The sequence below is a fragment of the Azolla caroliniana genome, unplaced genomic scaffold (assembly GCF_043228905.1).
Source record: "Azolla caroliniana isolate FFs.n. ecotype wild unplaced genomic scaffold, voAzoCaro1.0.p SCAF_3, whole genome shotgun sequence".
Classification (NCBI taxonomy): Eukaryota; Viridiplantae; Streptophyta; class Polypodiopsida; order Salviniales; family Salviniaceae; genus Azolla; species Azolla caroliniana.
In genome coordinates, this window is record NW_028230438.1 from 4,820,612 (window position 1) to 4,847,153 (window position 26,542).

At 41.0% G+C, this 26,542-nt stretch overlaps 3 protein-coding genes and 1 pseudogene across 3 annotated transcripts in view; all 4 read left to right on the forward strand.

Moving 5' to 3' along the window:
* LOC147865970 (protein TORNADO 1-like) overlaps nucleotides 1–26,542 on the forward strand; it is a 135,947-nt gene that overhangs the window by 82,570 nt on the left and 26,835 nt on the right. The window lies entirely within an intron of this gene.
* LOC147865971 (uncharacterized) lies at nucleotides 13,587–14,277 on the forward strand (annotated as a pseudogene).
* LOC147865972 (protein TORNADO 1-like) overlaps nucleotides 18,808–26,542 on the forward strand; it is a 91,611-nt gene continuing 83,876 nt past the window's right edge. Inside the window, exon 1 of the mRNA XM_087316310.1 lies at nucleotides 18,808–19,575. Within this exon, the coding sequence (XP_087172436.1) occupies nucleotides 18,835–19,575 (741 nt within the window). The 5' untranslated portion in view covers nucleotides 18,808–18,834. The remainder of the gene's footprint in view (nucleotides 19,576–26,542) is intronic.
* On the forward strand, nucleotides 19,599–22,688 carry LOC147865973 (protein TORNADO 1-like). The gene is made up of 2 exons (XM_087316319.1): nucleotides 19,599–19,864; nucleotides 19,974–22,688. Exons 1-2 carry the CDS (start codon nucleotides 19,792–19,794, stop codon nucleotides 22,655–22,657), a joined length of 2,757 nt encoding a protein of 918 aa, XP_087172445.1. The 5' UTR covers nucleotides 19,599–19,791; the 3' UTR covers nucleotides 22,658–22,688.

Genomic DNA, 26,542 nt, shown 5'->3' on the forward strand with positions numbered 1-26,542 from the left:
AGAGATTTAACATGTCAGATGAAAATCCAATCGGCTCAATGTTGCTGACAAATTGCAAATTGAATGCGAAGCAATGCCCGAAAGGGGAGAGGGAAAAGGCCAAGATGAGGAAGGTACCATATGCCTCGGCCGTCGGCAGTCTAATGTATGCTATGGTCTGTACGAGACCTAACATAGCATTTGTTGTAGGAGCAGTAAGCCGATATATGAGTAATCCAGGAAGAGAACACTAGGCAGCGGTGAAGTGGATACTCAGGTACTTAAAAGGCATCTCAGAGGTGTGCCTAAGATATGGTGTCGGAAAACCTGTGCTCAAAGGTTTTACCGACTCGAACATGTCGGGAGATGTCGACTCGACCGATCCACGTTAGGGTATGTGATGACCTATGCAGGGGGGGTAGTGTCATGGCAGTCACGACTGTAGAAGTTTGTAGCTTTGTCGACTACAGAGGAAGAGTATATGGTAGCGGTAGAGGCCGGCAAAGAGATGATCTGGATGAGAAGTTTTCTCACCGAATTAGGGATGAAGCAAAAGGAGCTCTTTCTTCACTATGACAACCAGAGTGCCATACATCTTGCCAAGAATGCTACATACCACTCTCGGCCAAGCATATACAGAGAAGGTATCACTGGTTGCAGGAGACAGTCGAAGAAGGAGAGTTTTCCTTGGTGAAGATCCATACTGACGACAATGGATCTGACATGCTGACGAATAACCTACCTATGGATAGACTCAGATTTTGTCGACAGAAGACAGGACTGATTGACTTCCTCCCAGAGGAGTGAAGGGGGAGTGTGTTGGGAATATGTCCCTCCAGTGGGAGGAGGAACTGACTGTCTAGAAGTTGCTGACAGCCAATGACTATGAGGAACCGACTAATCAGACCAAGGAGCGTCGATTGTCGAAGACAGGGAAGATCCGACTATTCGGAAAGCTGATAGTCGAAGAGTCGAAAACAGTGAGTTGACTATTTGATAGTTCGACTAATATAGCAATAATAATAATGATATGTAGTAGAGGCTACATTTGTAAATAACCCATACAGTGTATAAGTATAAATACACTTAGGGCAAAACGTGAGAGAAGAGAGAATAGAAGAGACAGAGCGCGAGAGCGTGAGGAGTGAGACAGAGAGATTGAGTGTGAGCGGCGCCATAGTTGTGTGCGTAACAGCAGACACTAAGAGCCATGTGTGGCTCATACACTCGAAGGAGTGTTATAACATTCGGTGTTGTATATCCACTATACATAATGAAGCTCTATTCTCTGTGGTTTTCTCCCGTTTTAGGTTTTCCACGTTAAATCTCTGTGTACCATTGTTGTCTTGTTTTCTTTTCTGGCATATCTGTGATTCGTATTTTAGCACAATTCGTTTATTGTGATTTGACCAAACGATTTCTCAACACCTCGTTGCCCTTGGGTGGCGCGGCCTTCTCTGAGGTTCGAGGTCCCGAGTTTCCCTTTCCAGTCTTACGAGGATATTCCTTAGCTAGGTGCCCTTTCTGTTTGCAGATGAAACATTGCCCATGGAGTCCTTCATATACCACATTCACCATTGTGAGACCTAGCTCCTATGAGTAGAGCCTAATTCTTGTTGGAAGTCCATGGAGGGAAAGCACTAAGATGCGTAGCTTGGGCACCTCCACTACTATATCTACCATGGATATTTTTTTAGGGAAAATCGTCCCTATTTGTTCGCCGAAAAAAGGAAGCAGATGGCACAAGTGGGGAGGGAGGCCAAGAAATGTTACAGTGATCACCCTAGGATTGTTAAGTTTCCACAACTCCTCAATTGGATTGAACCCTGGTGACCACGGTTGGAGCAGCACCTTATCGTACTTCAATTCAAGAACCTTGAGCTCTACCAATGGTTGCGCTAGCGCGCCATCACCCAATTCAATGTGGAAGAAATTTTTCCCTAAACCCCGGACGCTCTTAATCAGAGGCATGTTTTCCATCACATCCACTTGGGGCATGTCCCGAACCATGTCGCGACTTGGTCTACTTGCAAGGAACCTACATACAAAGGAAGTATGACGTAGGCGTTCGATTTCCTCCACTAAGAGCCGATTGGCCTCTGGGGACAGGGTGATGTCAAGATCTGTTCCGCCTTCTTCATGTAGCATAGTGGGTTCTACTGGAATTTCAGTTTCTCCCACCATTGCACTCTATGGTTCTGTGTTTTGTTTTTCTCCCCCCATTCCTTTTGTCATGTTTCGTTTTATCATATACACATCACCAATATATTGCTAGGTTTATCATGACAAGAGCTTTTGCGCATGGTGTTATATTCTTTATCGGGCCTATTCGCCTTCATTGAAGCAATCTCTTCGTATGGGAAATGTGAAAACCGTAGAGAATCATTTAGTTTACTCTCCAACTTTTATTTGAACATTGGGCTCTACCATCAACCGCTCTCCCACTTAAGTTGGGATAATCGTTTTCTAAATTAATTTATCTTGCTTGCTTGCTAGGGATGTTAGAACCAACCAATGCCGATGAACCGGTTCATCATGAAGACCGGCCCGACCGTTTTCACGCATGAGGAGAAAGGTAGGTACTCCGCAAATCGCCGCTCTTGCCAAGGTTGTATATGATCCCTCTTTAACTTACTAAGATCCAAACCGTTAGGCCACTGATGGCTCAGGCCCCTCCAGAGAGGGGCCCTCTCCGCCTTCCACCTAAGCTGCGCAAGAAGAGCTCGAAGCCAATCCCTCACAAAATGTCGAAAGCTAACAAAGCTTTTGCCCATTTCCATTAGTTTCAGGCTTGTTCCAATCCACAATCAAAAGATTGTGGATTGGAACTAGGGCGCAGGGTGTCGGGAATTGGAATGCGCCACAAATAAACGATGGTAGTCCCGATCTGCGGTAGAACCGGAAAGGACCACGGCCCCTCCCCCCTTTCGCTCGAATTCAAAGCCCTTTCCTCTTGAAAGGAGTTTATGAATAGTTGTGGTTAATAAACGTTCCACCAACCCCTGATCTAAGGTTCTATAAAGCTATTTTTGAGACTGATTGAAATTGCGGTGTCTCCATGCACAATATGGATTCAAGATATTCAACGCTTTAATTCTTGCTACTCTAGCTACAGCTTATACAGGGGAATCAATGGAGGGTCATCATTAGATGATATGGAATTGACCGATCCTTGAGAGGCTATTGCGTGACAAGCGCACAAGGTCCACTCAAACGTGCATGAATTTTATCATCAACTTGATGGATCAATTTCATTTTATAAGCCTTTCCAATCGTAACTCGTTGCTCGAAAGGATCGCCCGTTCGTCCATCAAACAATGGACTCTTTCAGGCATCATTCCTCTTAGCTTAGAAAATGAAGAATTTGAAAAACCTATTGGAATCTTCTAGAAATCTATCATCTCGGTTTGTATCTAGTTTCGGCGCGGCAAACAATCCCTGATAATTGTCAAAGAAATAGAATAAAAAGGTTAACGAAATCCAACTATACAGATCTACTCTGTCTTTTACAAACGTAATCCCTTATCTAAATACCTAAATTTAGCTTTCTTTACTTTCCCGCCATACATTTACCTAGCACAATAATTATACAACAATGTACCGAATTAGGCAAGATCTTGGTATATGAACGTCATTCGACCCGCCGTATCGACACTACAATCCGAACTGAGACCGAGTTTCTGAGGTTCTCTTGCTCATGTTTCTCACAAAAGAGAGATGGAAGGAACCGGGATCAACGACACGGTTCGTTCGACACTAATATCTATTACTGAATCGAGTACCAATTTGATCGGAGATTGAGATTCAAGAATGATTCTACCAATAAAAGATGAACCAGATGCCTACTACGGGCCAAGCAGCTAAAAAGAAGTGTAGAGAACGAGAGTTGTTGAAGCTAGCGTATTGGAATATCAAACGGTCGTCTACCCAAAGCTCACTCTCCTCCGGCGTTTGTTGGTCCCTTTGGGTAAGCTAAAGAATCTAAGAATTTCTAATATGATCTGAATTTTGGAAATGTCGATGTCGTAGTGTTTCTCGAATCCTCCTAGCCATTATCCCACTGCAATGATTCTCGCTAGCCGTATCGGTCGAAGTCGAATCACGAACCTATTAGTTTCAACTTCATGATCATTTTCCAAGCTGAGCACAATTTTCTGAACTGGAGGTATAAAAAAATTTCTAACAATGATTTCGTGGAGTGGCTTATGACCCAAGTCAGCCTAATAAATTAATGAGGAAGCTTCTTGGATTATCTCTTATCCCATACAATCAAAATCATGAGCATCAACATGTAGATTCCAAATCCATGTGGTGGTACTAGGACCCTTTGCCAAAACCTTGGAGAAATGTCCGGGTTGAGCCCATTTCTAAAAAGAACTGATCAGATGCTTCTCCTGATTTCTCTCTCTTTTTTTATTTTTTTATTTTTTTCCCTCTTTTTTTTATTTTTATTTTATTTTATTTTAAATATTATAAATATAAATTTTGAGTTTATAATAAGTTTTTTTTTTTTTTTTTTTTTTGGGTTGGGAGGGGGGGTTATGGGTTTGGAGAGAGGGAGGCCCACTCTTCGAACTATGGGTTTGGAGGGGGCCACTCTTCGAACTATGAGGTTTTAGGGGGGGGGGGGGCACTTCTTGAACCCACTCTTCGAAAGCACTCCTCTAACCCACTTCTCGAACCCACTGTAACCCTAACAACTCTGCACAGCGACGACGACGGCGATGGGGGGGGGGGGGGGGGGGGGGCGTTGTGGCGACCACCGCGCTTCAGAAAGTTGTGTTGAGCTGAGCTGAAGAACATTGCCCACTTATTTCAAATCCAAATATAAGCTTGATATGACTTATAAAACGGAACATTATTTTCTAATTTACGAAAGTCCATCTAGCTAGGTTGGTTGGTGGAGGTACACACAAGTTTACAATAAAAGTAGGCTTACCAACTCAATGATAGAATGTTGTCAATTCAATTCTACAAAGCACAAATGTTGTGGCAACATTGAACTAGGTGAGTAACATTGTGGTGTTTTCCCACATATGTAGTTAATATAATTGCGTGTATTCACAGAAAGAAGAGAGCCTGTAGAGACGTGGCTAATTAGTAAAGCTCACCAGTACCCCAGCCAAAGAAAAGGCATAAAAACAATAGATTTGCATGGATATCAACAGTGAACACTCTATTACCTACAACTCATTGGGCTTTTTCCTATTTTCTCTCTAAAACCACGTGTCCACACATTATCATCTACATAGAAAGCATCTTACAGCACTTTTTGACATAAAAGTCTAAACTTTGAAAGATGTCTATGAAAAGCAAGTGTCATTCCATATCAATGCCTAGGCAATGGACTCTTCACAAATCATATATCTGCATCTTCTTTTATAGTATCGAAATAAGTCCAAGTAGCTTCTTTTTGGAAAAAAAAAGACACATATTAACTTCAACAATTGATTTCTTTGTGTCGCATTATTTTAGTATTGCAAAGATCTAGATTTTAATATTTGGTTTTGATGTTACAGATATAAAACAAGCCCCTTTTTGTTTTACATTTCTAGCCTCTTCTCATATACATGATGATCTTGTGTGTAAATGGTGGCCCACAAGATGGCCAACATATTAGCTAGATTTCCTTAGAGGTCAAGTGAAAGTCATGGAAAGGAAAAGGAAACACGACATTGCACAGTAATGAACTGAATAACATGGCCCAAACTTTTGACTTTATGGTACTTAGTAAACATCCAATGTGAAAGTAGAGCATGATGCCAAAAGCCACAAAGAAACTGACCACCAACCCTTGCTTTCTCTTGTCCATCGACCTCATCCCTGGATCACTTGATATGATGGACACTAGCACTCCAAAATTATCAATTTACCCTCTCCTATCAGAAAGGTGTAACCAATTTGGTTGTTGATAGTCTCTCTCGCATAAACTTCGAGGTTGTCCAATTTCTCCCTGCCCCATCTGATCTTCTCGTATCGTTGCCACAACTCACTATACTTTACCAACATGACCCCGCCATCCAAGAGATAATCCATCAATTGTACTCCCTCCAACCATTTCCCTCACAATGGTGATTCATGCTCCACGATAACTTGGTGTTCTTCGTTGAAGCCCATCTCAAGCCTTGCCTTGACTATCCTCATGCCCTACAACAAACGTACCTCTAATTTTATCACAACCACCAATTGTCAGAATATTTGGGTTTCCACAAGGTTCTTGAAAATTTATGACTTAGGTATTACCCGCCTAACATCAAACAATGTGCTTTGTGTGAACACATCAAACCTATAGGTAAACCCACTAGAATGCTCTAGCCCATCACTGTGACATCGCCTTTCGAACTTGTCGGATGGGAATTCATGGGACCTTTCCCTGAAACCCTCAGGGGCAACAAGTATATCCTAGTCATAACCAAATACCTCACTAGATGGGCGAAAATTGTGGCCATCCCTCACGTCATTGCACCAACAATCACCTCCCAACGTTTGCACAAGGTAATTTTGCAGCATTGGTTGCCCCATCCAACTATTATCTGATCAGGTTCGTCAGTTCTATGGGGATGTCCTCAACGTCGTTGCAGCTCAACTAGGTGTCCAACATGTGTTTACATCCCCATGTCATTAAACTCCTTGTTTCTCTCAAGGGGGAACTGTGGTGTGCATGTGTTCCTTTGTGGCCCTTTTAGCACACCCTTTTTAGCATGCATGCCTTCACGTTGTGGTGTGCATTTATTGCTTTGTGTCCCCTTTTAGCACACCCTTTTTAAGGATGCATGTAACAAAGGTAAGCCAACACAAATGGGTACCTTTGTATCGACTATAAAATTGAGCAAGAAGTAAGAAGCTACGCAAGCTGGTTTGGAGTCTCTTTATGTGAATTTCACAATATCTGGGGAACAAAAAAGTCAACAAAATGTGGTTTGTAGTTATTGTCTTTATAGAGTTTATTCGTGACGAGAGGATGAGTGACGATGGTGTGCGGGTTGAAGCAAATATATGATAGGATGAGGAAACATTTTATAATCATTTTGCTATTATTTATACAAGAATTTGGTGGTAATCGGCGAGATGGTTGATGTGGACTTAAGAAGAAGTTTTTTGGAGGGATAAGGATGAGCGAAGATGGTGTGGGGGATGAAGCAGAATATTATGAGTAGGTACAGGAATTTGTTGAAAATGGACAGATGGTTGATGTTGAAAATGAAGCAGATTTTCTATAATGATGAGTGCAGATGGTGTTGGAGGGTGAAGCAGATTTTTATGAGTGTCTGAGGAGAGTGATTCATTCTATTTTTTGATGGTGTAGGGGTTGAAGCATACTTTCATGAGGGGAGAAGGAGAGCATACTAGATGTTGGTCATCATGTCTTCCAATCTCAAGGACCTTGGCATTTTTGTTGTGGAAAGTTGACGACTAATGTGGAAAAATGAAGTTCGAAAAAGGTCACATTACAGGATTGATAAAGCTGATTGTTTTTTACATCATGGCATCTTTCAAATCATTGACACTGAAGGACGATTGTCAAGGAACAGATCCAGACCTGGCATATATGATTGGGAAGACAAAGGACATGGAATATCATGTGAAAGAAAGTTTTTTGTTATTTTGTGGCTCATTTGGTGATATTGACGCCTCCTCTCCTCCAAAGATGCTTGTGATGGATGTAGGATTGCTTGCCTAATCAGAAGTTGATGCTTTCAGGCAAGGCAGTGACATGGGGTGTCGAATACATGTGTATAATGGACGTATTCACACTATCCCGTTTTGGCACATTTATGTAATTAGCATAAAGGGTAGTTGCCCTAAGTCGGTCACTATATATAGTGACCTTGTAACCTTTTTGTAAGGTTGGGTGTTGTATTATTGCTTTATGAAATAAAGAGTCTTTTGTGCCTCTCTGTCTCTCTCTCTCTCTCTCTCTGTGCAACGACCTACAAACTGTCATACGCAGGTATACAGAAAGGAATCGAATGCTTCTTGATCTTCCGCATAGACGACTTTGTCCTCAACATCTGGTATCAGAGCCTGCACAGTAGTCGGTCCTTCAATCCGCTGTCGGCCGTCGTCTCAGCATTCGGTTTCCTGCGTCATTCGAAGAAGAGAGAAGAAGAAGAGAAACGAGGCTCGCATCTCATCGCGTTAGATCATCTTCACTTGGAGTAAGCCAGCAGGTTGTACTCTGTTCCTTGTGATCGTAACCACTCGAGGTGAAATCCCCTTGTGCAACTTTGACACGATCATGCTCCACCCGGTTAAACGGCATCCGAAGAGGTAATCAAACGCCGCTCGTTGTAACCACTCGGTGCAGATCGGTCTCAAGACAACAACCCCAAATTCGTGCTTCATCTGGCTGATCGACATTCGGGAGGATCAGTTGGATCCGTCTCTCTCGTTGCTGCAGTCAACCGAAGCAGAATCGGTCCAGATAATCGGTTTCAATAATCGGTATTCGGCATATATATCCGAAGCGAACCGGGCTCACTCCGACTCGGCAACATTCGGGAAGACCAGTCGGTTCTGTCCCTCAAGCTACCGGAGTCAATTCGAGCAAGTTCCGAAGCCGAACCGACTCGGGTTCAAATCGGACTAGAGCGATATCGGGTGAGCCAACCGGCTGCACTCCAACAAGGCTCGTAGTCAACTCCGAACCGAGCTTCGTCAACCGAAACCGAATTTGATGGCATCAACATCCGGCTCGTCAGAAATGAGTCTACGAAAGTTCGATGGATCGAACTTCAACTTCTGGAAGGAGCAAATGCAGGACTATCTCATAGTCAAGGGGCAAATCGATCCCATCGAAAATGAAGAACCCCCAGAAGGATACAAACCAATTGAGTGGCAGAAGCTGGACAGAATTGTCCGCGCCACGATTCGGATGCACCTATCGGAATCGGTATACTTTACGGTGCAATCGTGTACGACAGCATTCGAACTGTGGAAAACACTGTCGGACACTTACGAAAAGAAGGTCACCGCAACGAAGATGTTTCTGATCCGGCGCCTCTACAACTTGCGGATGAAAGAATCCGACTCGGTTCAAGCACACCTCAATGAGTACGAAAGCATAAGCTCCCAAATCTCATCACAGGGGACGGCAATCGAGGATGAACTCAGAGCAATGATACTCATGAGCAGCCTTCCCTCATCATGGGAAACTTTCGTCACAACCGTGTGCAACGCGTCAACCACGGTTGTTAAATACTCCGAAGTCACGAGCGCAATCCTGACCGAAGCAGCTCGGAGAAAGTCTTTCGCCAAAGACTCAACAGACGACGCTTATGTAGTACAAGGTTCGACAGACCGATCGAACATACGAGGAAGAGATTCCTCACGACCGCCGAACAATCAGCGAAGACGGAGCCAGTCACGGGATAACCGAATCTGCAACTATTGCAAGAAACCCGGACACATCAAAGCCGACTGCCGCGCACTCAAGAACAAGAACAACAAGAAGAGTGGCCGGCATGAGGAGATCAATTACGTCAGCTTCTCAGCTGATGTACTACCGGACGACCCGAATATACTATCAATCGAAAATCCAGTCGGATCAGAAGTTCTACTCACGACTGAAGTATCGAGCACATGGCTCTTAGATTCGGGCGCGTCATTTCACGTGACTCCTCATCGATCCCAATTTCGGCAATATACGATCCGTCACTCCGACTCAGTTCGAGTCGGCAACTCACAACACTGTGACATCATCGGAATCGGCACAGTAGAGCTCAACCTTGCAGGTGGCTCTACACTTGTACTCCACAATGTCCGACATGTACCCGAGCTCTCAAGGCCATTGATCTCAGTCGGACAACTAGATGAAGACGGCATTCGTGCCGGTTTTTCTTCGGGAGGGTGGACACTCCACAGGGGGAACCTCCTGCTTGCTAGAGGACCCAAGATACACTCACTGTATCCGTTACATGTTACGCTCAGAGAGGGTAACCTGTTTTTGGTGGATATTCCTGTGTCATCACTATGGCACCGAAGATTAGGACACCTCAGCAAGGCCGGCATCACGCACCTATCTAGAGCCGGATACATCCCCAAACTCTCCTTCTCCGACCATCAATTCTGCGAGCATTGTCAGTATGGCAAACAAGCAGCCGCATCACACCCGACATCAGCACCAAGAGAAACAAGACCTCTCGATTTGGTCCACTCGGACGTCTGTGGCCCAATGCCGCATCAGTCTCTCGGCGGTGCCTCTTACTTCGTCACTTTTATTGACGATTCGACTCGAAAGGTGTGGGCTTATCCAATTCGCACCAAAGATCGGGTCTTCTCGATCTTCACCGATTGGCTCGCTATGGTAGAAAATCAAACCGACCGAAAGCTGAAATGCTTTCGGACAGACAATGGGGGAGAGTTTAAATCCGAAGAATTCGTCAAATTCTGCCGACAACGCGGCATCCGACGTGAATTTACGGCACCACACAGTCCGGAGCAAAACGGGATTGCAGAACGAATGAATCGGACAATCCAAGAACGGATAGTTTCCATGCTCCAACACTCCGGACTGTCGGATGGCTTTTGGGCAGAGGCTCTACTCACGGCAGTACACATAATCAATATGTCGCCAAGTAGACCTCTAGGACTTCAAATTCCTCAGGAACTATGGATCGGCAGTAAGCCGAATTACGACAAGCTGAGGATCTTCGGATGCGAGGCGTACGCCCTTATTCCGAAAGATGATCGCCGAAAACTTGCACCTAGGTCCAGGAAATGCATTTTCCTTGGATATGGATCCGACGGCGAAATGGGATACCGACTCTGGGACCCCGAACGCAGACAAATCGTTCGAAGTTCGGACGTTGTGTTCAACGAGTCGGCTATGAACCCATCAGTCGAAAAACCGATCGAAGTCCGAAGGGTAACATTTTCCGATGTGCCGACCCTTCAAGAAGGCCCCGCTCTCAACACACGGTCAGCTTCACGGGTAGCTGAACCTTACACTACCAACTCGGACAACCCCGACTCGGCACAGCTGAACAATCCGCTTTCGGACCATCCGACCTTGATACCCAATGCGACCAGTCCAATCTTACCTCGCCGATCCGAGAGACTGTCGCAACCTCCGGAGAGGTATTCTCCTGGAATTTTCTTCACCGACGCCGGCGAACCGACGTCTTACGAAGAAGCATCGACATCTGTCGATTCAGCCACCTGGCATCTGGCGATGGAGTCGGAAATGCACTCCATTCGGGCAAACAAGACTTGGGATCTGGTCGAATTACCTAGGAACCGACGTGCTCTTCCTTGCAAGTGGGTTTATCGACTAAAAGAGACGTCTGATTCGACCATCCCAAAGTACAAGGCCAGACTAGTTGCGAAGGGCTTCCGACAAGAATATGGCGTCGACTTCGACGAGATTTTTTCACCAGTGGTGAAAATGACAACCCTTCGTTTTCTACTCGGCGTAGTGGCAGTCGACAACTTGGAGCTGATTCAGCTAGATGTCAAAACAGCCTTCCTCCATGGTGATCTCGAGGAGGAAATTTATATGGAGCAGCCAAAAGGCTTCGTGGCAACTAGCCAAGAACATCTAGTCTGCCGACTCAGGAAGAGTCTATACGGCCTCAAACAGGCACCGCGACAATGGTACAAGAAGTTCGACGACTTCATCCAATCGATCGGCTTCTCAAAAAGCGATGAGGACCATTGTCTTTTCACCAATACAGCTCAAGATGGATCACCCATCTTCCTCATCATCTACGTGGACGACATGCTAATTTCTGGACGCCACGCGGGCGAACTTGCCGATCTCATTCGGCAACTGCGGTTGAAGTTTGCCATGAAGGACCTCGGTCCGGCACGACACATCCTCGGCATGAAGATTAGTCGGCATCGCGATAAACGACATCTTTTTCTGTCTCAGACCGACTATATCCGACGGGTCTTAGAACGCTTCAACATGCAATCAGCCAAATCTGCTTCAACCCCGCTCCCTATGAATCTTCGGCTCTCTCAGCGAGACTGCCCGACATCCGGTCCGGAGGGGGAAGATATGAAGTCGGTACCGTATGCACCGGCAGTCGGCTCCCTTATGTACCTGATGGTCGCGACACGGCCTGATATTTCTCACGCCGTAGGAGTCGTTAGCAGATTTATGCACAATCCTGGCCGATCGCATTGGAACGCAGTCAAGCATGTGTTCAGATATCTGGCTGGCACAAAAGACCATGGCATTCTTTTCGGACCGAACCGAACCTCAGGCGTAATCGGTTACACCGACTCGGACTTCGCCGGCTGTATAGACAGTCGGAAATCAACAACTAGATACTGCTTCAAATTCGGCAATGGAGCAATCTCGTGGAAGTCGAAACTTCAGGAGTGCACAGCGACCTCAACGACCGAAGCAGAATATGTAGCTGCGTCCGACGCAGCAAAAGAAGCTTTGTGGCTCGGTCGGCTGGCGCACACGTTTCGACAAGTCGACCATGACTCGGCTCCAGTTGTCTACAGCGACAGTCAAGGTGTTGTTGCCTTGTCGAAAAATCCGGTTCACCACAACGCCTCCAAACATATCGACGTTCGATATCACTTCGTTCGGGACTACGTCATTTCAGGGAAAATCGGTCTAGAGAAAATATCCACAACCGACAATGTCGCAGATGGAATGACCAAGTGTCTTTCGGCAGACCGTTTTCGGTCTCTTCGGCATCAGATGGGCGTAACGACAAACCAGTCCGGTTAGAGCCGGACACAGAGCAGGATGGTTCCCGACAACCGACATCAGTTCCTTAATGATCGGCTTCAACTGTTCCGACCCGACCAGTTCGGTCTTCTGCCTTCGGACGCTGCCGACTCGAACAAAGCTGATATGTCCGAGAACCTAAGTCTATACCTGTAATCTTAGATAACCCATGTATACGCCCATTACGGGGGAGTGTCGAATACATGTGTATAATGGACGTATTCACACTATCCCGTTTTGGCACATTTATGTAATTAGCATAAAGGGTAGTTGCCCTAAGTCGGTCACTATATATAGTGACCTTGTAACCTTTTTGTAAGGTTGGGTGTTGTATTATTGCTTTATGAAATAAAGAGTCTTTTGTGCCTCTCTGTCTCTCTCTCTCTCTCTCTCTGTGCAACGACCTACAAACTGTCATACGCAGGTATACAGAAAGGAATCGAATGCTTCTTGATCTTCCGCATAGACGACTTTGTCCTCAACATGGGGAATTGAGAGTGAATGGACTCTAAAATGGGGAATGGACCGTTGCTTTTTTGAACTGCTTAAAAATGAAGAATTTACTCAGGAATGGGGCCATGACGGCACACTTACATGGTATGTTGATGCTGCAGGTCGTGTCTCAAGACTCGAGCTTGATGAGGGTGAGGTGTATGTGCTATCTACATGGATTAGGACTGGGTTTTGGGCAACTCAAGAAGCCCAAAAGTATTTAGACATTCAACAGGAAAGTTCTGGTTCTAGACTTGTGCTTCATGCTCTCGATAAAGAACTCTTGTTCTCAGTCAAATTGAAGAAAAAATAGGTAGTTGCCTATGTTATCATTGATAAGGCTACATGCTTACCACTACGGGTTTCGATTCAAAAGTTCTCTTTTAGAGATCGATGGAAGTTATCTAACTAGCAATGTGTCTTGATGCGATATACAAAAAGTGGTATTACATGGTCCGTCCTATAGTTGATGGTAAAGAGGTTGGGTGTTTCATTATTGATACTGGGACAGGTTGTCTTGCAATCAATAAGAAAAAAGCAATGCAACTAGGCATGCATGATTTTGGGGAAGTATATGCAACTAGTATTTCTGGTGGTGGTGTGATGAAGACCCAATTTTTTCGAGGAAAAAGTTTCAGCTTGGACTTGTCAAAATAACAAACCCAGTATTCATGGAGATTAACATTGACAAACTATTGAAGGAGGTGGATGGATTATGTGGTTTTGATTTGTTCTATGGTTGTGTCATCGAGATGTCTCCAAAACATCGCACATTTTCAATATATGATCCCATGGAATATAAATCAATGGCAGTGGCGAAGAAGCTAAAGTGGCAGAGAATGTTTCTATTTGACAATGTCCCACATGTTATAGCAAAGGCGAATGGAAAAGAGGTGATGCTCATGGTGGACTCGGGGGCAGCAGGGGCTAGCTTGATGTTTCCAAGCAATGTTGTGCAAGGTTCGGATGATCTTGAAGTAGATACACCGACAGTATTCCGTGGGCGACATATGTTGGTATCTCAAGCCGATTATGGAAATGTGGGAAAGTTTGAGATTGGTGGTCACTTCTTTCTAAGGGTTCTGATTCGATGGAGACAGAGGAGGATCGTATGAATCTTCAGGTTGGAATTTACCTTGATCAACCAATGTTTAGACAAGAGGACAGAGAAAGGAACCTATCACCGAGAAGGCCACTTATAGTTGATTGTTTTTCAATTTATGAGTACATTTCTTATGGTTATAGTTGACTATTTTTCAATTGATGAGTACATTTATGATGGTGGAGGTGGGTCTATAGGCCTGCAGAATGATGATGGAACAACTCTTCACGAGTCACGAGATGCCCTCAGGGCCTTCTATTCTTATAGGCAATGGAAAGTACTTAAGATTCAACAAGGTCACGATTCGGTCATGAGAGATTATTCAGTCATGCATCTTGTTTGGGATTAACAATCACTATTCTGTTCTTGAGTCCGATGGAGTCATCTTCCAACCATATTCTTCTGTTTCAGATGATAAAATCAAGGACCAAAAGGTTGTGCAAATGGAATACTCTATAAAAGAGATGATGTTGGACCTTCAAGCAATTGGATTGGAGCTAATATTTTATGATAGTGGAAGTCAATATCAAAGGCCACAGGTGATAAGCAGGCTTATTCATGCTAAAGTGGATGCCTTCTCAAGGTTTAGTTTGAAGGGTAGTGATATGGAACTATGTGCTAAATTTAAAAGCCTATAACTAGATGCAAGCAGCAGGCTTTGTGTGATTGAACCATCGAAAAAGTTGGATACTCGGAGATGTTGTTTATATGTTGAGTATGGTCTTCAGTACATGCGAAACAAAATGCGAACATGAAATTTTCAAACTACCAGCCAGGGTGGACAACCATGTTGGAGATTGTTTTCACCTTTGTAGGTGGTCTTCTAGCTCGACGTAGCAAAGGTGTTATTGGCAAGGCTGAGAGTTGTATTCATGGATTATAATTATCATTATCTTGCCAAATGCCAAAGCTTATATTTGGTCTAGTTTTGGATAATATATATTTGTGGAGATGAAACAATATTATGTACTATTTGTATACTGCGTCTGGCCTTTTATTAATACCAATGGAGCATATGTTTTATGGGGAAAAAAAAGTCAAAAAATGTGACCATGACTAGCCTCGCAAATCTCTTGATAAGTAGGATGCCATTTTTGAAGTGACCCTCAAGATACATGATAAGGTGGATCGAATGGCAAAGAAGGTAAGTGAAATGCATAAAGAACTTCAAATTATGAAGAAATATTTTATAAGAAACATTGAGCAATCTATAAGTAAGCTATTGAAATTAGCACTGGATAATGAGGCCGAAAAGCAACTCCCTTGTGTTGCCCTCCTAACTAAAATGTTCAAGTCAAAAGTTGAGAAAAGTTTGACACAGGTGCCTCAAGTTTTGGGAGATAAGTTTGTGAGAATCCAATTATATTGTGAGGATAAAACTTTGTCACACCATGTGGAAAACCAACCTGGTATCACCCTCACCACTTTGTCACACTCTCATTCAGAGTGTTTAGAAAAATTCTTGCCATTTATCAACAATCTATTTCATGTTTTGACAAAAGTTGCTAAAGTCGGTATTTCCTCTATGGTACCAATTGGAAGCTCCTTGATTCCTAATTGGACACCCCACCTCAAACTAATGAAACAATACCCTATGGTACAAAGTCATTTTGAATAAAAAAAAGGATATATTTCTAAGTACACTAGAGTGTGATTCCAAAGAGTGGCAAAAGTGCTTGCCATCTATATTAAGAGAAAATGGATGTTTGACAAACCAAAACATAGCTAGGAAGTTCCATCTCTAGCGTACTATCTATGTGAAGGTGAGGGGAGTACTCATGTTGCATGGTTATGCAAGATGCATTGTGAAAGAAAAGGGTTCTTGCCATTAGGATAAATTAGATATTGCTATGTGGGTTTAAATAGAAAGGTGTACTTTCTATATTTAATATAAAATTTGAATATTCCTTTATTGAATTTAGATAGACTTTTGCAACTAAGAATAAATTTGAATATAAATTTAAATTATACATTTAATCATATTCAAAACTATTAGGATTATGTGAAACTAATGAGACACTAAGTGATAATGGACATTGTTAATAATGAAAAAATTATTTTTAGGAATCGTATCATATTCTTATGGTTTTCCTTCAAAATATTATTTATAAATTGACATTTTAACTTAGTTAAAGTGCTAATCTTCAATATGTAAAGTTGATGGTGCTCTAAGTAATTTTGTTTGAATCAGTATGACTAGATTCAAACCCCAAGTAAGTAATTATTGTTGCATTCATTAGAAAAACTTACATAAATATCTTCTTATTTGCTTCTACAAAATGGTTTTGAAAGATTTGTTGTCTAATAAATATAAGTGAAAACAATAACATTGTAATTACTAATACCTACGCTTCAATCAAAACTTTGGGTTGTCAATTGATTTGGCCTAGGTTTCAATAAATACCCATGAGTTTTCTCTAAATGAGCCAACACCCTTAGACATCTACCGAAGTAAAGAAAAAAAATATTTTTCCTTGCTTTTTAAACACTAGGTACGGCCCGACAAGGTCAAATCATTTAAAATACTACATTTTATAACAGAAGTTATGAGCTACTCCATCATTCAAGTACAATTATGATTATATATTCAGCATGGGATGTCCCTCAAACACCAACTTGACATTTTCTACTTCCAAATAAATTTAAGAGTGTGAGCCTTATAACCTTACCAAAAATTATATATAGCATCATCGTTAAAATTATAAAGCATAAAGTTAAGAGTGTTTGTACAGTTGTGGAGTTATTTCAATGATCACTATGAAACCAATAATACATTAACTAACATTTGCCCATTAGAAAATATGTATCGCAAGATAGAAAAGATTTTAGCTTTCATAGTTGGGATTGATTGCATCTACAAGTGGCACATAAGTTCTATGACTATGGTTATTGTTGTTGCTCTTATCGTTGCTATTAGCATCTGGGGTTGAACTATAGTTGTTTGAATGAACCTTTAGCAAAAGCCTAAAGATAAGTGAAAAGGAGATTATGTGACTGCCTTCACATCATCTATCTCTATAGCATTTTCCGAAGATAGACAAATATGTAGAGTACATGAAATCCCATGGCATTCATTAGAACTCAAATGCATGTATTCACCTTGAAAAAATTACCCTAACATCTTTGGCAATCAAGGAACCCAGATGCCCCCTCTCCAAAAATGACATGGATGTGGATAGGAAAATAACCATAAGATAGCAAATGAAATATCATCAAAATGTTTAACGTGAGAAATGATGGTAATACAGTGATATACTTTAGACACAAGTGTTTGGAAATTGGGGTAGTGGGGCATCTAATTTTATTATCTATTGAAATTTGAGTTTAAGCATATTGTAAATTTCTTTTTTTGAACAAAAAAATAGGACTGGACTATTAATGTCGTGTATCTTTTAGTTGTTTCGTTTGTTTCTCCGGATCTATTTGAATATTGTACAATCCTTCAGGTGACGGAGTAAGTAGTGTCTCAATTACTAATTCATACTATCTTTTGCCAAAGATCAAACTATCTTCGAAAAGAGATCGGTACTTTTTCCTATGATTTTTGAGTTATTTTCCAGCGAGAAGAGTTCCATGATTGTTTTCAATTAATCAAAAGTAGAAGCACACATAAATAAGCAAATGTCAACGGAAATTTTCCCCTTCGCACAAAAATAAATTGCATATCAATTATTCCTCAATTACTTAGTCCTAGTACTTCCATTCTGCTATTAAATTTGGGGTATTACTCATTATGCTATTCTTATGTTATAGAATATTTATACCTTCATAATTTTCGGCAAAGATGAAATACTGATAGTAGCTAACTCAAGAACTTCATCTTGTAGGCCATCTTGAAAATGAAGACTGAATAAATAATATAACACCAAAGAAATGATATTAATATATTCTTTCCAATCAGATCTTATCCTTTGCATCCAAAAAGTGCCATGTTGGAACAATCATTTCTAAATTCTAATAATACTCACATCACACACTTATTTCAAATCCATAAATAAGCTTGATGTGAGTTATAAAAGGGGACAATATTTTCTTTAATTTACGAAAGCCCATCTAGCCAGGCTGGGTGGGTAAAGGAACACACAGAAGTTTACAAGAAACATAGGCTTATTATCAATCCAATGAGAGAATGTTATCTATGTAATTCCACATAGCATGAATGTAGTGGTGACATTGAATTAGGTGTAGTAACATTTGTTGTGTTTTCTGACCCATCCTTTAACTTTCTTCACATAATTTCCATTATCTTCTTTCATTCATTCCATCCATTCCTTCCATGGAGAACCCTCACCTCCTCCCACCCCCTCACAAACACAACATTACGAACCTGAATGTCCAGTTCGATGAGTTCAGAGGAGCGCTCGAGAAATCCAGAGCAGCTCTACTCAACTTCTACTCAACCTCAACCTCCCATCAACAACATCTTGAGGTTTCTCATGATCTGCTAAGCAACCTCACCAATGTTCAAAACCTCTTCCTTGTAGATACCTCACCGTGGCCGGATTTCTATGATAGGGCATATAAAGAAGAGGTAGAACGTGGAGATTGGAACTGGGGGAGCCGAGACATAATGTTCGATTTGAGCCATGCCGCGACTACGAAACAACAACGGATGGGCATCCTCACGGCTTCGGCCAATCTCAGCGGCCGAGCTGTCCATTATAGTCTTTGGAGCATGAATCTAATCGAAGAGGAGGAGAGGGTTTGGGTGGAGGCTCTCTCTCTCGCTGCAGATCGTGATGCCGCCCCCAGCAGGATCTTCGTCGACGCGAATTCTTTCTGGGATGTCGATAGTCTTGTGAGAGCCCTCGAGAAAAACAAAAACCTCCATCATCTTTCCCTGAATTGGACGCGGAATAACTCCTTAATGACACTCTTCACGATTACGGAGTCGCCTCCCTCTGCACCTGTTTTCACGAATTTATATGGTCTTCTAAGTGCCCCCAAGGAAAACAAAGGCTTCCACCATCTTTCCCTTCAGGGGATCAATATTAACTATGAATTTATCAATGTGTTAAACGAATTCACCTCCCTCACCACCCTCCACCTTCACAGTGTGAACTTAAGCTTACATCCTGGTTTTGTTGAGGAATTAGCGGAGCTTCATCCCTCACATTCACCCCTCGCAGCCTCTCTCCACATACTGCACATCCATTCCTTTTACCGCATTGACTTGAGAAGGAGCACTGGTTTCCTGCGCCACTGGCCGCAGCTCAAAGAGCTCGCTCTATACAGTCATGATTATATGACCGAGGAGGAGTTAATGGATTTCATGGATCACCTAGCACCGCCAAAGAAGGGGATGGAGAAAGTTAGCAGCACCCCATCCTTACCTCCTCGATTATACAGTCTTCAATTGGGTAAGTTTTCAGGTGATTTAAGTCGATCTGCTACCGCTGCGGTAGTGGATGCACTTTCTCGGTCCGGCCTTCCATTCTTTGAACCAGCGTGGAGGACTCCTGCCTTCGAACCAGCGGGGAGGAATCCTGCCATCGAGGCGCAGCTGTGGCGGAACCAGCGGAATTACATGTTGGTATCAGATTTGACGCGAGTGGATGCGACGTCCATCCGATTGTTTATCTGCGGAGATCCATTCGCAGGTTTAAAACATGAATTGACCACACACTCTCTCAAATATTGAAAATCCGATTGATGAGTATAATAAACGCACACTAACACACACTTGCACTGCATTTTGTTTTGGCGCAGGAAAGACTACTCTTGTATCCACCATGCATTCCATCTATGGCTCCCCAAGCATGACAGAAATGTTTATGAGAGCCCTGTTTCCTGCGCAGGCTCGCACGAAAGGAATCGAGGTGAGAGCCATCAAAAGAGACGGAATTCAAGTGTCGCTGTGGGACATGGCAGGCCAACAAGAGTTCCACGCATTCCACGACTGCATGTTCCCAGACATAGCAACAAGCTCTGATCAGCTTCCATCCATGTTCGTGTTCGTTTGGAGTCCCATGGAGAGCGAAAATCACAAGAAAGGAGGGATGAAAACAGAGTCAAACTTGGAAGCAAGCTTTAGGTATTGGCTCAGGTTCCTTGCCTCCAAAAGCCGTCTGTCCAACATTGCCCTCAAAGTGATGGTGGTATTCACAAGAGCAGACCAGATGAAGTCGGTGGCAAGCTCTCTCTCACGTTCCATTGATTCATTTCGATGCGAATTTGAAGGGGTGATTGACATTGTCAATCATGTGTTCGATGTGGATGCAAGAAAGCAGGATTCTGTGAGATCTTTACTAGACTGCATCTTCAACATTGCTAAAGACATGCTCCAAGGCATTCAGCTGTACAGCATCTATACACAAGTAGGTGAACATCTCTCCAATCATTTGAAAAACACAAATGAACGAATCATTACATGGGACGAGTTTACAAATATGTGTTATGCATTCCATTTATCCAGTGACAAAGCTAAATTGAACGCAATCGCCCTATCCTTGAATGAGTCCGGTAGCATCATATACATAAACGGAATCAGCCACATCATCCTTGATCCCAACTGGTTTTGCAATGAGATCATGGGAAGCCTCATTGGTTTCTCAAACTCTAAAGCATCTACGGATACTATTGTATTTAACAGTGGATTCCCCCCGCGACGTTTCTTGGAGGATCTCTTGGAATCCATTACCAAGACTAATGTTAAGGTCTCATTATTAGTAGACTTGATGGAAGCAATGCACCTATGCTGCAAAGTCACCAATAACCATGGTGTCCCCAATAGAAATGTGGATTGTATCTTTATCCCAGCCTTATTGACAGATGGCTCACGTATGGAGCAACTTCGATGGAGGTCATCAACATGCACATATAATGTAAATGATGATTCTACTGATATTCTTCTATACATGGGTAGAAGGCTACACTGTGAAGACCAAAAGCTCACATTTCTTACACCAGGATTGTTTCCGAGGATTCAAGTATTATTTAAAAATGTCTTCCAAACATTTGGGGACAATAATTCAGAGGTCACATTGGGCAAAGATTTCATATATATTTGTTTTCCCGATAAAGAGATCATTATTGTATTTTGCAAATCAAAATCAGAGCATGTCATAGATGTGCTCGTTCGGGCTGATATTCCAACCAAGAGTCAAGAACGTCATACACCAATGATGTTAGCTTATGTGGAAAAGCATATCATCGACACCTTGATTACGATATGTGCTCAACCCACTGGCATCCAAGGGGTTAAGCTAATCGAGAGTGTCATCCGTCCTGACTGCTTACGTTTTCCATCAAACGCACAAGAAAGAGAAGATCAATGCGTGGAAATAACCTATTTGAAGCAACAACTCAGAAAAAAACTTGAACAAGGTGAGCAACACTATTATGATTGGAAATGGACTCCTAACCAAAGGTGTGGTCATTTGCAAAATCATTTCATTGATCTCCTTGGTTCTGATATTTATGAGGAAGTTCTCGCGTCATGTAAAGCATGGCTCGAGCAAGAGGCAAAAAATCTATTATTGTACTCCGAGAATGATGAATTCAATAAAACTAGAGAACGACATAGCGAACAAAATATGAACACTGGACACTTCGAAAATTGCTTGTTACAACATCTACAAGATCAAAATTTGGAGGCAACAACTAATGTTGAGGTAAGATCTATCAAGGTCATGGCAAAGGCAATCTCAATTTTACGTCATAAGATGGATGCCAATCATAAAGAGCTCTTGGAGAAGATGGATGCAATACATCATGAAATTCAATTTTTGAGGAAAGATGTCATGATCAAGGTTGAGAAATCTATATGTGAGCTATTGAAGTTGGCTATGGAGAACAAGGTTGATATGCGACTCCCATGTGTTGCCATTATTACAACTAATGGTCATAACAATAACCTTACAAGTTTGGTAACCTCAGTGCTTGGAGCATTATCTGTTCAAATCCATTTGTATTGTGAGCATCCAACATTACCACACCCCGTGGAAAACCAACCAGGCATCACCCTCACATCTTGGTCAGAGTCTCGTTCAGAGAATCTACAAAAAGTTCTTCCATATATTAATTTTTTCTTTTCTGTTTTGACTACAGCTATTAGACTTGGTATTAATTTTGTGGCTCCACTTGCAAGCCCTTTCATACCTGATTGGACTCCCCATCTCAAACTAGCAAAAGAGCACCCTATGATCTCAAGTATTATTAAATCCAAATTTGGTAGATCTACTTCGTTGAAAACCTCTCATGTATGTCCAAGTACGTCAGAGTATTTCAAGGAATGGCAAACATGCTTGGCATTCATATTAGAAGACAATGGAGGCGTGACAGACCAAAACATAGCTGAGAAGTTTTGTCTTTGGCGTGCCAAAATAGACAACGATACTCGAGTTGTGTGGTTATGTAAGAAACACTGTGAAGAAAAAAGGACTTTCCTATGAAGCATAAACTATACTAATAGAAACATTCTCTTCTTGGTTTACGAAGGCTGCTTTGGAAATATTATTATAAACTTTCAGATCAATGTACTTGGGCTTTTGGGGTTTAAAATATTTATCTTGTTATATAATATATAACAATTTAGCTTAATTTTGTATTCTCAAATAATAAAAAACTGTATAATGATTGCTTTTCCTTGTTTGTAAGTAATGTGTATGATTTATTGGAATTTCCAATATATATGTCAATCAACACATTGCGAAAGAAATGATGATGCATCCTTTAGAAGCATTAAGTTAGTTTTGTGTTGTGCATGTAGTGCTTTATTTTAGGAACAATACATTTAATATGTTATTAGAGTTGTATGATGCATCACATGGTGGGTTTTCTAAATGTCTAAATTAGCATTTCCTCCAATAAAAATGAATAAAATCCAGAATTTCTAAAATAAAAACTTGCGCCATGTTGACTAAGTACATGCCACAAAATTGTTAGAATTGTCCTTGGATATAATACATTCCTTTCTTTGTAGTCCCTCATAATGAAAATTGCTCTTATGTGTTTCTTGGATGAAAGGCCAAATATATCTACATTGATTCCTAGGGATGTTAAATGGGAACAAGAAGAAGATATGTTCATAACCTACAATTTGCAATGTAAAGTAGTAAAGTATTGTTGTTTCAAGGTTTGAGATAGGAGTATGGCTATGGTATGGTGACTATATGCAAAGGAAATAAATTTAGAGCACAAACACTAATCTAACTATACCACAAAATTAAGATTATAAATTTAGAGTTTCATACGCTTATCTGACTAGATACTGTGAATATTATGAAGGTTTATGATTGATAGAGTTAGGCTAAAGAATGAAGGGCATTTTAAAAGTTTATCTTATACATTTACTCACAAAAGGGAGAATGTGTATCCCCATTTTACTTTACTCTACAATGCTATTTATGCCTTTCAACAATATATATATGAGGATATTAAATTGCAATGCGGTTCCGTTAATCCTCACATATCCATAATCTCAATGAACCAATCACCAACAACTAACTACTGGTGTATCATATTTCCAATTTCCAAGATCATTTCTCGAGTTTATAGTTAAAAATTGGCCCAACAATCTCAAGATAGATTTTCCATACTAAATAGTGATGCCTAACCATACAAAAGATATATAGCTTACCTTGAAAAAAATAAGGTGAAAATAAATTGAGTTTGTATTCGTCATGCATAATTACTTCTAATAAGAACCAAATATTTCTATGAAGTTTTTCCGCAACAATGATATCTTCGTTTCTAATAATTGGGAGTATTGTCTCCATATCCCAGTAGTAACATATTGTAATGGATCATTGTATGCACATGTTTTGTTAGTTCTGTGATAGATATGAAAATCTATTAGAAAATGAATAGTTAGTGATAGGATTTTGTACTCATAAACATTAATCTTACAAACAAGGATTTGCACAATTCAATAAATCTAGTACAATTTGGGACACAAACAACTGTATTCATCATTGTCGCCACACAATACCAATAAAACCTCATACTCTTGAAAGCGAGCCTAATGAAAGAAAATAAATGTGGCAATGGTTTATCTTTGATTGATATGTGCTCGATTTGGCCAAAGGGGTCAATAACTCTATATGGGGTGTATAAGTTGGACAATTGCATACTAATGTTAGGGCTAAGGAATTCGTTATTAATCGAACAAATATGCAAGTATAGTGGTCTAAAGTCGAAAATCATGTCAAATTTAGACCCCTTTATCATATCCAGTTTACTCACTCTTTTTCATGAGAAAATTGCATTTAGTTGCTCCCTCCAATTTTAGTTAATAAATGGATGGATTCTTCATATTCTCTCTCTAAGATCATGTGCTATACGGTCTACCATCTACAACACATTGGGCTTTTTCCTTTCTTTGTCTCTAAAACGATGTATTCCACACAATATCATCCACATACAATGCATCTTATATCACTTTTGTACATTCAAAACCATATTTGAAAAATGTTCATGAAAAGCAATAGTTATTATATGAATCCACTCCACATAATGGAGTCAAATGAAAGATTGTTGTATATGATTCGACATATCAAATTAAATGTTGTAGTCTATTATAGAGACCTACTCATTATTGGATAAAGATTGTGTCAGAATTTTTGGTTTGTGATTTTGAGTTCAAAGCATGAAGTTACATGGTTTGAAGCTAGATTTGTAAGAAAGATGAGTCCTTAGACTTCTCCTCATCCAACCTTCTCCTCTAACATTATACTCGTCGAACCTCCTCCACTTTGAACATTCTCCTCATGCAACCTTCTCCTCTAACATTATACTCCTCTAACCTTCTCTGCCTTGAATGTTCTCCTTCTCCAATGTCTGAATAGGGAATAAAACAATAACACGAGTGTGTCACCACATAGATATAATTGTGTAAGGCCATATTCGAACCTTACACCTTAGAAACATTGCATTTACCAAGCAAATAACTATTCTCAATGTAAATGTAAATACACACCATTGAGAGAAATCCTATGTGCACTAAACCAATATATTGACAAGCAACTTGAATTCTCCAACATGACAATTCGAGTTGACAACCCATCCTCTCTAATTCAAGTATCGAGTGTTCTTGCTCATGTTTCAAACACATACACTATTGTGATGTGAGGAGTGCACATGAGGAAATTATTTAACTTAGATACATAGATTGACATATTCGCATTCATCGTGTCTCATATTCGAATTCAAACGAATACAAATACGAATGGGTGGTCAAGTATTCGTTTAATCCCCCAAAAAACAAGAGAACTCTTTCTTTTTTAATGTCCTAGGATTAAAAAAGAGGAACTTGACAATAAATAGGGATAATAAAAGAGGAACTTGACACTACTAAATTTATATAATAAATGTATACATATAACTTATAAATATTCGTTTGAATTTTAATAAATATAAATAAAATAAAATAAAGGCTCATTAATTTCTCACTTTTTATTCCTTCAAAATTTATAGATATGTTTTATCTTGATATTTAAAATAATACTTCAAACTAATCATATTGTAGTGGGCCAAAGTTAGGAATAGTTAGTTACTTAGTTGAGTAACAACAAGAACATAATGTTTGTAACTAAAACTATTATAAATGGAAACTAAGGAATGGACCAAGATGTCAGACTTTAAGTGATTTATTGTATGTTGCATTGGTGGAGATAACAGGCTTTTGCCATGCTGACCGAGGAGATGGTAGAGTACTCGAGCCGATTTCGTGACGAGCACATAGAGCTGACTCTCCTTACTAGCAGCCGACAATCACCGCCAACAACCGATAATCACTCGGGTAACTGTCCACAACACAAAGTTCTCATACACCATTCAGCAACCGGGGGTGGACAACATTGTCCGCATGCAACCAACCTGAATTCATAGAACATGCACACATTAACCTTACCATGGAGCAGATGTTTCAGGCGATGTCGACAATGAAGATGCAAGTAAATCATACGAACCAAACACTTATGACATGGCTTACAAATCAATCCACATGCGCCACGACCATCAAACAGAAAGATTCAAGAATCCGTCCAAGATCCTTCTTAGGCCTTCCGACAAAAGATGTTCATAGAAGATATGTAGGATGTGGCAACGAGTTTAGGTTTAAGATTCTGGCCTTAATATTCACCCTTGAAAGCAGTTAAGGTTACAACATTTGAATTTGCAAATTTCCATTTCTGGATATTTTTTGGTTTGCCAGTAAGTTAACATGAAAAGTTAATAATTATATTTTAAAAATGATCATAGCTCATATCCGGTTGGGATGTGGCCAAGATTCATGTTTTAAGATTATGGTCTCCTTCAAAATATTCATTCTTGAAACT

What these genes read in the sequence shown, in the direction of transcription:
- LOC147865973 (XM_087316319.1), top strand. Translation starts at nt 19,792, where the DNA reads ATGTTGGTATCAGATTTGACGCGAGTGGATGCGACGTCCATCCGATTG. An exon ending in CTGCGGAGATCCATTCGCAG is followed by an intron (nt 19,865 to 19,973) that starts GTTTAAAACATG and finishes GTTTTGGCGCAG; the next exon opens with GAAAGACTACTCTTGTATCC.